Genomic DNA, 13,792 nt, shown 5'->3' with positions numbered 1-13,792 from the left:
GAAATTAGTCGAGTAATTGTTCCAGGAAATTAAAAACTCAGATGGCTTTGGAATGTGGATATACACGTACATCGCGAATTTTAGAGGGGGAGTTAAGCAATAACCACATACATCATTTTTATTACAAGGTAATACTTGCAGAGACAGGGGGAGCTGTATAAACTGAAAAACCATTTTTTATACTAATTTAGGAACTTAGCATTGCAGGTGTTCATCGGATTGTGAGTGGTACGCGGTACGGTTAAATTTACACGGTCTCTATACCCTTGGTTGAATGAAGAGTTTTATTGTGAATTCCACGTACATATACGACATAACGTCTGTACGCGATTAGTGTGGAGGAGGTACGTTGACTACAATATCCTGCATGTTTAAAATCACGGTAAAATGCCAGCGAAGTTAACAAACCGCTAAGGATCGTAACCTTGAAAACGTCGAGTCAGTGAAAATGGTTTCAATACTTGTCGACGCAAACACAAACATACATCTGGGCTGGTATAGCCATGTCTATGTAATATAGGAAATAGTCACGACACAGGGAGAAGACGGGAAAACTCGGCACATGTTGCCCACTAAAAATAGCTGGAAAAATTTCCCGACTTTTCCTCGAGGGAATTAAAATCGCCCAAGAAACTTATGGGCCGATTGGAGGTTTGTAAAAACAGAGCACAACGTAAACGGAAGTGTGATTTCCGAGTGTTGCGCACCGTCCAGTACACTCATGACCACAAATTTTAATGCAACTGGGTTATAGATTGACCAAACTTCAATCCGATCTGAAAACTCATTTTTTCAGGTATAGGTAAAGTTTTCTTGTTAACCGACTGACGACCGCTACGACTCATCGCATGAACGTAATTTCAACTTGCACTTGAAGCGGGCGTTCGTGACATCTCATGCTTCGTTTCGAGTAGATTGACTCCTCTACCTTGCGAGCGAATATATTGCCACGATACAATCTCGCAGATCAATAGAGTTCAATTAATTATCTTCCGCGTGCGCATTCGGTCGCTCACAGTCAATCTGCTAATTTACACCGTTTCTTCTCGGTATGTATAGGTACTACACAAAGGCCAAGATACGCTCGACGAAATAGAACTGTTGCTTGCACGATCGATGATCCAAGACTTATTGTTAGACTGTAATTTTAAGCTGAAAACGAAGTAACAAACTTACTGACCTGCACCTTTTCTTGCACGGAAATAATCATAATTTACCAATGCAATAATTGCCGTTTCTATCACTTTAACGCTATACGTACGCCATGACAAATGAACTAGATTCTTTTAAAAACCTGCAGTAGAGGGTATAGCCCTGTCCCACTGCCTTTGTCGAAACGAATATTATAAATTATCAGCAGTACTGCAATCTCACAAAAATTTTATGCACTGACGAGGAGAGCATCATACTTTCGGATAGCGGATTTTGTTGAAACTTCTGGGGATACTCCTTTGCTCCAAAATATGGAGCTTCTGATGCGTAGTTCCATTCATTGGGCCTCCTTGCACTCCGGTTAAAACTAATTATATCAGGAGTTTCACGGGTGACGTGCCGTAATAAACAAATCCTGTTTTGTATTTTTACCTCAAATATTAATTTCCATTGTCTTATATTGAAGTTTAGATGAAAGGCTTTTACAAATTCAAGTGTAAACGGATATATTATTATTTCAGAGTCGTAGTAAAGTGTAGGTAAGGTGCAAATTTTCGACAGCCTAAGCTACTGTCAATTGAGCGAAGGAAGGCTTAACGGATGAAATTACACATGAGTAGCTCTTTTTTTGATACACAGGAAGACGCCCCTAGAAATTTCAACAGGGGACTTGGTCAAACCTCGTCACGCTCTATCGAACCTATTCCAATCTTCTAAGACTCTGATCAGAGTCATATCATTTTATAATACAAGTTTTTTCTACCCGGTCGTACCGGTGTGGAACATGTACGGTACGAAATTATGCATATGTAAGATAAGAAGAATAACTAGGGGAGGTTATATTGACTAATATACAATTGCAATTCACAGATAGGTTGTATGCACTTTGTAAAAGTGATTGGCGTCTTTTTTTAAGAAATATTGTAGAAAAAATGTTGGTTCCGAGCGTATAACCTTGTATGCTACTTGAAATAAAGATCTCTGTGTTCTAGACTTTTCCGTCCGAGCTATATTATCCTACCTATGTTCTCTACATCCTATGAGATTGTATGCAAATAATATGAATTCTCGTGATATGGAAACGCAATGCCGCCCCGTACCCGGTATCTTTTTGGCAGCTCTTTGTCCCAAGGAATAGAAGGAGCGGAAGACGGTGACAGGCGGTGTAAGAGAGGCAGTAAACTTAGCCAGGCTATTTCAAGGCTTCTCGGAGTATCATCAGAAAGCGTTGTCCCTGACGCCGCCGTCAGCCTCTCCAGAAGCGGATTAACCTTGTATATTTTTGAGATGTTTAAGGGGAGGTCGAAGTGCCGAAGAAGCGAGCAAACCGTATTTTACAATTCTTTTCTCTCCAGAGTAATTAAGTCGTTTCATACTTTGTAAAACGATAGTGATTGCGATAAAATTGTGCTTATGAGCAGGCCCGGAAGAGATAGAAAATTTATGTAAAAACACCAAAAACACGGGATTCAAATATCAGTAGTGTACCATAACTTCAAAGTGAATGAGAATCTGCTGAAGGTGTGTTGAGTGTTTTCGTCAATTTTTCGTACTCACTCGACCCAACTAACAAGTATAATAGCAACAACCATTTCCCAAATAGGCCGCTCAAATAATTCGTTACGCTCGAGGAGGGGGAGAATGGGGCGTCATAATGTCGTTCAAATCATTGTTACATTTTATTAATCTTCATTAGTTGTTTTGATTTGAGACTTTTTGAGAATGGTGTGCGGGAGGAGGACTTATTTTTCCGGGAGGCAGTTTTTGAGTCTTACGATCCTTTATGGGGTGAGGGGATCTAAAAGCTTTAAATTCTGGACTGCGTATTATTTGAACGCCCTTAAAGTTTGAAATTATTTAGTCATTTTGAAAAGAAACGAATTAACTTAAAAATCTTATAAACCTGAGTTGCTTACGAAAATAGCAACCATGCCGTGTAAACGATAACGAACACTTATTTGTCGTATCGGACAGTAACTGTCACAACCATGCGGCAACGTTGTCGAAAAATTCACGGTGTCGATAAAAACCCATACCGATTGGTCTAAAGTTGAGCGTCATTGGCGTGAATCGTTCGATTCTTAACACCAAGTGGTCTTTAAATGAACACCAAAATGGTTTAAACTTCGATAGAATAATTTCGATGTTATATTTAATACCGCATTTCTAGCAGTGAAGCATTGAAAATTTTCGATTAGGCATGCCTCGGTAATGCAATATGATTTCGAATTCCGTAACGAAAAGATGTGTATAATTTCAGCAGCTTACGTTGTATGGCCCCGAGGATAAAGGTCTGTCAGCCTTTTATAAAATAAAAGGAGTGCACGTAATTTTCTTTGCCAAAGAAACCCTCCTCCCCACTAAAATTAAATATTGATCTCGCTTTGAGCGGCGATTCTCGTATCTAAAGTTTAAGAAGAGGCCGTAGCTGTAGGCAGAGTCTGTCTGTGTGTGTGCGTGCATGTGATGTATACTCTAATACATACATATACACATACACAAATTCAATCATTTCCCTTGCAACCCCCCCCCCCCCCCGCCCCAAATTCAGCTTCAGATAAATAAATAACAATCCGTGCTTTTTCTTTTCTGAAGAAATGCTCATCAATTTAGATTTAAGTACAAAAAAAATCTGACCTTTCGACTAATTGTGTATTTTCCTAGTAGGAAAAATATCGCGACATGGACAGATTATTTAATATTGATAGCAGAATTCAACTCGTAAAAATTTTGTGAAAAATAATCCTTAGTCTTCGAAATAGGTTAGCCGTAAAATTAAGTGAACGAGTTCCAGAGGGAGTCAAAATTTAACGAAATCTTCCTGCCTGATCTGATACAGAAGCCTTATTGTGCAGAACGAAATTTCAAATTGAGAAAAAAAAAAAAAGAATGAGATGTGACCCCACTATAAATCGAACGGCATAATTTGTAAAAATAAAAGAAAACAATGTTTTTGATTGGAATTTATATTTAAAAAAAGATGTCCAGCCTCACAAAACCGTGAAGTTTGAGCTTTAAATGAAAAAATCATACCGCAATTGATAACAATCACGTTTTTCGTATTTTTTTTTTCTTGGAGTACAGTTAAATGAAAAGTAAAAAGACCGTAATTTATGAAAATCCGGGGTACGCTAACAGTGAGTACATATTAATGTGACAAGAATCTACATGTATACATTCCGTCTAACGTGTTTTGAAGAGACAACAGCAGTCATCAACATCCTTGCATCTATTTCAGATGCTATTACGTGAACCACATTGTTACATTGTTTGGATACTAGTTGTATTGTTAATGAATCCGTTTGATAATAAAATCAAATTTTTGTCACGATATTTATGGGTTAGGTCCACACTCCTCCATTTGGCCAGTACTCAGCGCGTTGATGTTGAGACATGCGCAATTCTGCCGAATACATGACAATAATATCAACGGGTGCTGAACATGTGCTGAATTTTTTAGCCCCTCTATGTAACTTATCTTTGCTCTGCATTAAAACACCAACTTTGTTATTTCCTGGATAATTGTTGCGGGCCCTGTTTGCGCAAACAATTCTAGCGACGAAGTGCCTACAATTTTCCAAACTGGGTTCATATGCGGTCGATATTTGAAGATTACAGGTACTAAAAGTCAGCACCCGATGTTCGTTCCACTTTTTCTGAACACCGCGCGAACGCGCAAACGGATTATTGTGATATTTTTCAGGTTTAGGCGACGCGCAAACCACGTGAACGATTTAAAGAATTCAATGTAATTGAAACGCATTGGTTCAGCTATTTACCACATTAGTGACGCTCTATCTGGTTGGAATCTGGAACGTACGGAATTGAACCGCTCTCGGCGCATGCGCAATAATTTATTCTGGTGGCTAATATGGTAAACTAGAAAAAATAATTCTTTTACTGGTAATTTTGATATTTTGTGCCTAATTACTTCGCGGTGCTGCTTGCGCAAACGACGCGCAAACAATTGACACGACAATATATCCGAAATTCAACGAGTCTTTCGCATAATACCATTTTCAAAAACCGGGTGCTGAGTTTCACCACCCTGACTTTATTTGCATTTTTCTCAAAAACGAGTGAACGCGCAAACGAGAGCGAGTGATATTTTTCATATTCAAGCCACGCGCAAACGAAATAAACTACTTCCAGTCGATTATATTGACTTCGGTTGCTAACTTTATGAACCTATCCCCGCGGTATTCTAAGGTTAGATTCGACGGTCATGGGTTATGTTATGTTCATTGAGATTGATTTCGTTTCGCGCTCGGCCGACTAATGCGCTGTAGGGGTCTCTGTGTTGCCAACATAACCGCCTAATGTAAAAAATTAACCGTCTCACAATCAGATTCATTGTCCCCAAGTGTACACACAAGTCGACTACGTTGGCAATGCCATCACTAGCCAGCCCATAGACTTATAGAGGGAGATAGACCGCGCGGTCTGTGCACCGCGGTGAAACCGTGAATAGAATGAGAGAGCAACGGATGGAGCCGGACCTCTCACTCTAATCGGTAACTTGGCAGGGGAAACACATGGACTTATACAAGTATACCTCCCCGCTTGGGGGTTGCTCTCCACTCGTTCGATCGTGGAACAGAGAAGACCGGCTCCACCTGTTGCTCTCTCTTTCTAATTACAGCTTCAGCTCGGTGCACAGACCACGCCACGGTATTCTCAGTCTATTACAATTGTACAAGATCTAGTAGGATTTAGGGAAATCTAGTACACTGATACGCCTTCCTCCTATCTAGTACGTGTTCGTAATGACGTTGTTTTATGTTTTTGTTTTTTTGTTTTAGAAAAGATCGATTACGATTTAGCACATTTCAAAATTCGCCTGTTTTGCATACAGGTTTAGGTATGTAGTACGTCAAATCCTGTCGGTAAAACAGTTGCCATGCGTTTAGCGTTATCCCGAGTCGTACCTCTGTAAAAATTATCCGTCTCCGAATTATTGCGGGCGCGCATGCGTAACAATGTTCCGCAATGCAACTGCAGGTATTTTTATCATGCATAGGCAATAGACTACAGTCTTCGGGAGGAAGAGGAGTGACGGGTAGGATTTCTTACAAGTACAATACTGATATAATCCTCTTCGCTATCTCCCTTGACTTACCTTGTCCCGAAGCATGTCCCGCACTCTGGTTGCCTGGCTCCTGCTCCGGTGAAGTTCGAGCTGCAGTTCAAGGCATCTCTCCTGCCAGTTAAGCTCCTCCGCTGTACTGGTGTAACCATCGAAGCTCTTGGAAGCCCCGTAACCAGGCCTCACTTCTGGTTTATCCTTCTTTGGCTCAGCGCGTTCAGCAAATAGACGATTCTCCGCGGCAAAATGGAGCCGCGGCTGAGCCGTCGTCTGCAAGTGGGTCGACCCAGTTTCGGATCGTCCGGAAAAGGAGTAGGTCCTTTCGAAGTGTCTCGATGGTCCGGAGTCAAAGGGCGAGCGACCTCTGTTCAAGTTTTGTATCTCATGGGCCTTGTTTTCAAAACTTGTCGGCCCGAAATCGGTTTGCGCCCCGAAGGTACGTTTGTCGGTGTACTCGACGTAGCCGCTCGACTCCGACGTCAAGTTGTACAGCGGATTACTCTTTGACTTGTCCTTTAGCTCGACATACCCCGCGGTCTTGGCGGTATCCGTAAATTTCTTGTCCTTTTTGAACAGCAAGCTTGGAACGTTGACGTAGGGCGAATCTCTCAAATGAACAGGACTGTTTTGCGGCCTCGGTGGGGGTGTTGGTCCTTGCCGGGTGCGTCGGGGCAGTAATCGGGGACTGTCGGCTCCGCTGGCGACACCTCGATTATTATCGATTGACGATTGCGAGCTGCAGTCGTGCCGGGCCCCAAGACGCGGGCTACATGGTGCCGAATTCGAACCAAAGTCGGACGCTAATCTTGCGATCGGGTCCAAAATTTGTGACAGGCGTCGTACCGGTTGTGAACCACGGATTTCGTCCATACTTAATTAAACGGTCCGAGATGAACACTCTCAACGTCGCACCGTAGCACCAATTTTCTTCATTAAGGAATTTTCTCCTGCAGCATGCTGACCGTTCGTTTCTGGATATAGATAATCAAATTGCCAAACCAAACACCCCGACATTTCCACCTCGCAGAACCTTTACACGACAGACTATCGTTGGTAATCCACAAAACTCCATTATTCCTGAGCATTTATATTCCAGCTTCGTTCTGGCGATCAGCATTTTTGTCTCTGTTTCAATACGGCCTGGAACAAAAATATCACATTCTTATATAACATGACGTCTCGGCTTTTACTCGAAAAATCTCTCTCTGGTAAGAATTTTAATAATTTTGGAGGTCTTATGAAGTTGTGCTATTAGCGAATATTACAAATATGCATATAACTTAGAATTGCCCGACATATGTATAATACGCACGGCATTATCATCGTTGCTGATGTCGCACGGACTTCCGTGCATAATTTGTCTTGAAACATGTTTTTTTGACTCACGGCGAGGTAAAATTCTGTATTGCAGCGTGTCTAACACAAGTTCGCGCGAAGCCAACGGAAGTAGCTCCTCGTCCTGGCGTGTTCTAAGAGATATCCCGACACGATGTACGCAGTGTGTAGCGCAGCGATGAGACCGAGGATGATTCTCGGATATTAACTGTACTCGAGCCCGTCGAGTGTCAGTCTGTTTCCATGACTAACAATAAATTCAAGCTGTAACTCTTGGGGGCTCACTTTGGGGTACGTCTCGGCCGAAACTTTTTGCCGAGGAATAACACACTCCGCCACCTCGGAAATTTATTTTTAGGCAGACAATAAAAGAGGGTAGGTAAGAAAACGGATGCTCGACCAAGTAAACATGGATCTGTTACGCAATTAAAATATAGATGTATCACATAATATATGTATTACATTATACAGAGATTACCACCACGTCAATACTCGTTTGAATATTCTATCTCGGAGCCTATAACAAAGAACTGAACTCGAATAAGTTTGCAATACGACAATGTGAGCACATTATTTCGGATTTTGTTCGTTTGCCAATGACTGCTTTGTTTGGAACATTAGATAGATTGGAGACCTCGAACTTCAAGTTTTCAATGATATATAATGCACCAATATAGCGGAAACGAAGATTTTATGCTTTCAGGATATACGGGTAGCTTCTTTCTTCCGACGAGCAGACAATTTGATGTGTGCTCAATGTTTTCCTGTGAGGTAGAATTCAGTGTGATGAATATTAAGGATAGTTGCATAATTAAAGCCGACAAATCGAAGCAAGGGGAGTCTAGGGGGCGCTCAAAAATTATCCAGCTACATCCGTATTCTGTTAGCTTTTAAATCACCGAATATTTTACCGTAGAGAATATCCGATGCAATCAATTGTATGGATTATAGATTTGTAATGTCTGCACGTATGCAGCCGCGTAAGCTTAATCCCTATGCTTTTGTGAATACAGAGTTATCCATACCTCACTATTATTTATTATGAAAGAAACTTTGTGATGTAACTTTCCGATTAACTTGATTTCGGTCTGAAACAAAATGCGAGTTCGATTCCATAGGAATTATCTGACAATGACTGGTGATACAGCTGGCATCCCAATTTTGCACGTCGGCTGCTTCGGATCGAGAACAAGTTAACCGGAAAGATAAGGCATTAATGAACATTACTGTACCCATACAGTCAACTCTGTTTCCTGTTTGTAGGTGCAGACAACCTTAAGGGGATACTCGATTTCGATGTGGACGAAAATATCTCCAAATGTCCGAGTACACAGACCTCGAACGCTAGAAAGAGCATAGCAGCTACATTTTACATGAAATTCTGAATAAAATATGCCCAAAAATTTTCGTTTAGCACAAAAGTAAAGAAACGGTATGATTGACTATCGCGATTCCGTAAAATTCATGCCATTTCTGGTAAGAGTTCTTGTAAGATGTCAAACTAGGTGTATACAAATTATACATACGTACACGGACAATTTCTTTTGGAAAGGTATACGTGAAACGAGAAAGCAATCATGTTTCGTCTCGTCAAAATAGTATACCTATAGTGGCACAAGTGACGATTTCCGATGAGTGTGAAGTTTGCAGCATGAACCAAGGCGGCGCTGTAAATCACACAGGTTCCATATCGCCCATCTGTACGTGTGACGCTCGTTATTTTTACGAACAGCTGCGAAGGGAAATTTGATCGGGGACGTGTACTGTATCTGATAGATGACGCGAGTAAGGATTTAGCCGTACTTTCAAGCATGCGCGCTGCTGATGTGCATACTTATAGTTAAGATGGCGCAAACGTAACGGACAGCTCTTCCTTCTATAACAATATATAGTCAGTGTTTCGATCTTTGAAAAATAAACAACATTTTATGTTCCTAAACGTGGCTAATTCATTGGGAAAAATGCTACAGGAGGCTACGAAGGCGTCGCCGACAGCACGCAAAATTGCGGTTACGTAAATTGTGCTCAATGAAACGGTGTGTAAAATTGAATTGTGCGAAATTGGTCATGCGCCATTGAAAGCCCCAAAGTGTCAAATATATCATTTTAATTGTGCGCATGCGCTAACGTTGTTTTACCGCACTGTTTGGATGTGAGGCACTTTAGGTACGCTCCACAGGCTTCGAAAATCGAACTTTCAAAAACTTTTGGGTAATTTATATGTTTTTTTTATAAAAGTCACTTTTCTCCATTTCGAAATGAGCGTTCATTTACCGTTGCATGATGAACAGAACAACCGCAGATAGGATCTGTTAAGTTAGATGAAGTGCTCACTTTTCAGAAGAAGTGAATATTTATCAATTCTCGCAACCAAAACTATTTCGGAAATACAAAAAGTACGTACATATTCTTATTACGTATGCTATCCGGAAAACGGTTACGATCGATTTAAAAAATACGAGGTCCATTGTCGTCCGATTTAAGTGATGTGTATCTAATTGTTGATGTATTGTATTGTTATAATAGCTAATGCATAGCAAGGTTGCAAAAGATCCTTTGGATACACATACCCCGTATCTATAATATAAGTTGTTACGAGAGAAAACAGTAATTATACAAATTGGAGCGGGCCGGAAATGAATGCTCGCTAGGAATAACACCGACTCCAATTTTAAACACTGACATCCGACATCTGAGGTCGAGTCGGCCCTTTGATGTCCATGACTGTCTTCGCAGTCGCGACTCTTCTCGCGACGATCTTCTTCGTTTCTTGTTGCCTCCTCATCATATATTCCTTCCTTTCTTCTACTCGTTATCTCAACAACAGCAGGTTAGAAATTGAATGAGAAAATGTTTACGTGAATTTTTCTCTTTGGAAAATACCATGGCGGCTAAAAAAATTCTTAGTACCAAATTTTTCATATTTCCGAATCAAATAGTTTGAATTACGCAATAAGAAAATTTTTATTGCGAGAAATTTTTTTTTCATTTGGGAATGAACTCCGACCGGGGAAAAGTCAATGCTTGTCAATGGTTCACGAGTTCATAAGGGTACCTAGCGGCAATAGTATTACACGTAGTACCGAATTACCTGACAATTAATTCCCAGCTTTCCCGATACAAAAATATTGATCTTTTCTAAGACACAGTTCAACTACCCTTACCGAATATACTCACTTTTCTCATGCAAGTTCATTGACTCATTATATCTTTTCCGCGCTACCTCCGTTAACAACTCGGTTACTTTGTAGTTTCTGACAGGAGGTAGCACACGGAAAATAGAATTTGCGGCATGTGCGAAATGGGCACTTCTTGACTTCTATAAGTTCGCACTCGCCTTCGTTTCGTGCTGCACTTTACACTCGTCAAGAAATCCCTATTTTATGCGCATGTACCACGAAAATAACTAATTTGCACCACCTCCTTCTGAAAGTGTGGTCCTTCAAGCACTAGTGCTCAAAACACGACTGACAAGCAGTTCCTGCCAGCCTTATGGCTTGTTTTAGACGTAGACGGTACAAAAAATTACGTATATGATCTGGTACGGGTGGCGCATTGGGACTTGGCATATAAATAACTATACATTGTAAATTGAAATAGTTAACCTTTCTCAAAATTCACTTAAATTCACCTAATCTCAACTTGTGAACATCTTCACCCATGAAATACGTTTGTTTTCATAATTTAGTCAGTTCGAACTAAAAATTGAATTCAAGCATGGCGGAAGATGTATCTAACCAAGGAGACAGAATAATTTCTTAAGGCGATAATATCCATTCGATTAATAGGCTTATAAAACAAATTAAATCAATGGTTAAAAAATGGTAATAAAATTCTTTAACACATCACAGAAAATGTAATCCTCGAACATAAAACTTTGACATCAACTTTGTCATCAGATTCAGAAGTGTGAAACATCCTTAGCAAAAGGTATATAGCTTCCCATATTTCGTATACAACTGGGTTGAGCTATAATTTTTTTGGTAGCAATTTGTTAGTACGAGTTGAGCAACAGGCTCAACAACACCTGCCACGGAAATATCTGTAAGCAGTATAGTCAACCTACGTGAAGTTAGCCCCCCATTTTGAGAAATCGGAATTTTCGAAAATTGTTCCAGATTGTTCTAAGTTTGTTCTACATTGTTCCAAAACTTGATATTGATAACTCGTGTAACACATTTGAAAAATGCTAAAAACCGTTTTTTGACCGAGCCCCCCACTTTTGAAAAATCAAACTTTTTTTTGTTGTTCTGGTTTGTTCTAGTTGTTCTAAACGATGTTCCAAAACAGTGAAGTCGTAAGTTCAATAGCGGGCCCACCAAAAGGGAAAAAGAATTTTTGACTAGCCCCCCACTTTTTGAGAATCCAACTTTTTTCGATTGTTCCGGGTTGTTCTCGTTGTACTGAACATTGTTCCAAAACGGTCGAGTCGTAAGTTCAATAGCGGGCCTACCAAAAGGGAAAAAGAATTTTTGACTAGCCCCCCACTTTTTGAGAATCCAACTTTTTTCGATTGTTCCGGGTTGTTCTCGTTGAACTGAACATTGTTCCAAAACGGTCGAGTCGTAAGTTCAATAGCGGGCCTACCAAAAGGGAAAAAGAATTTTTGACTAGCCCCCCACTTTTCGAGAATCCAAATTTTTTCGATTGTTCCAGGTTGTTCTCGTTGTACTGAACATTGTTCCAAAACGGTCAAGTCGTAAGTTCAATAGCAGGCCTACCAAAAGGGAAAAAGAATTTTTGACTAGCCCCCACTTTTCGAGAATATAACTTTTTTCGATTGTTCCGGGTTGTTCTCGTTGTACTGAACATTGTTCCAAAACGGTCGAGTCGTAAGTTCAATAGCGGGCCCACCAAAAGGGAAAAAGAATTTTTGACTAGCCCCCACTTTTCGAGAATCTAACTTTTTTCGATTGTTCCAGGTTGTTCTCGTTGTACTGAACATTGTTCCAAAACAGTCGAGTCGTAAGTTCAATAGCGGGCCTACCAAAAGGGAAAAAGAATTTTTGACTAGCCCCCCACTTTTCGAGAATCCAAATTTTTTCGATTGTTCCAGGTTGTTCTCGTTGTACTGAACATTGTTCCAAAACGGTCGAGTCGTAACTTCAATAGCGGGCCTACCAAAAGGCAAAAAGAATTTTTGACTAGCCCCCAACTTTTTAAGAATCCAACTATTTCGATTGTTCCAGGTTGTTTTCGTTGTACTGAACATTGTTCCAAAACGGTCCAGTCGTAACTTCAATAGCGGGCCTACCAAAAGTTAAAAAGAATTTTTGACTAGCCCCCCACTTTCAGAGAATCCAACTTTTTTCGATTGTTTCAGGTTGTTCTAGTCGTACTGAATATTGTCCTAGAAGCACGATGTAGTGGGTCGATTCATAAACTCGTAAAATCAAATAAATTACTTTTTTAATTTGTAATTGATTTTGTTTTTCTTTACAAATTACAGTAAATGTAATTAATTACAAAAAGTAATTGGATGCTGCCCAACACTGGCCACGAGAAGGGCAGGTACGAGCGCCTGTCCAGTTCTTGTATGCATATAGCGGCGGCTATATGCGTGCGTCCCGGGCAGTGGCCGAGTGGAGGGCGCCGCATTGCTCTGCGGCACCTCTAGCTGTTCCGGGCGCCCACTCCATACAAAGTTCCTACAACCACCACGGCGAGGCGCAGCCCAATGCAGTCGTAATTGCTTCGCCCGCAAGCAAAGTGCGACGATAGATAGATCAGAACCAAGTGGTGCACCAGTGTCGACATGGTACCGGTGAATCTGCCACGCATTCTATATGGTATCGGAATCTATCAAATCGAATATTAATGCACAAGCCTGTCGGAGCACACATCATATCGTTCGATCACACCGCATCCCGGTAGACACCCCGCACTCGGCAGTCCAAGGGCGCATTTCATCGAAAGACTGCACTGATCTGGATATTGCGCCTGCGTGTTATTCTTACTCCTAAGCAAAATTCACTTATTTCAATCGCATTCGATCGTCGATCTTCTTTTCAATTTATTTATTTTTTTTCTAATCTTGGATTGTATCGCGTTGATATTTTCACGTCATGGCTCAACACGTTCCACGTCTTCTGGATGTGATATTAACACCTGAGTTTAGAAATGTCGTCGATGCACATGGAACACCCGCTGTTCCGAGTAATTTGATTTATAAGCAAATAAGTGACAAAATGAATCGCACCATACAGCACAAATATATAT

The 13,792-nt window shown here is 40.7% G+C and overlaps 1 protein-coding gene across 5 annotated transcripts in view; it reads right to left on the bottom strand.

Moving 5' to 3' along the window:
• LOC124307202 (uncharacterized protein CG43867) overlaps positions 1 to 13,792 on the bottom strand; it is a 58,155-nt gene that overhangs the window by 33,328 nt on the left and 11,035 nt on the right. For all 5 annotated transcript variants that reach the window (XM_046768653.1, XM_046768655.1, XM_046768659.1 and 2 more), the window contains exon 2: positions 6,272 to 7,378. In XM_046768653.1, the coding sequence (XP_046624609.1) occupies positions 6,272 to 7,108 (837 nt within the window). In that variant the 5' untranslated portion in view covers positions 7,109 to 7,378. The remainder of the gene's footprint in view (positions 1 to 6,271; positions 7,379 to 13,792) is intronic.

Source organism: Neodiprion virginianus, chromosome 6 (assembly GCF_021901495.1).
Source record: "Neodiprion virginianus isolate iyNeoVirg1 chromosome 6, iyNeoVirg1.1, whole genome shotgun sequence".
Lineage (NCBI taxonomy): Eukaryota > Metazoa > Arthropoda > Insecta > Hymenoptera > Diprionidae > Neodiprion > Neodiprion virginianus.
Note: the sequence above shows the minus strand (reverse complement) of the source record. Positions and strands in the feature narration are given on the sequence as shown.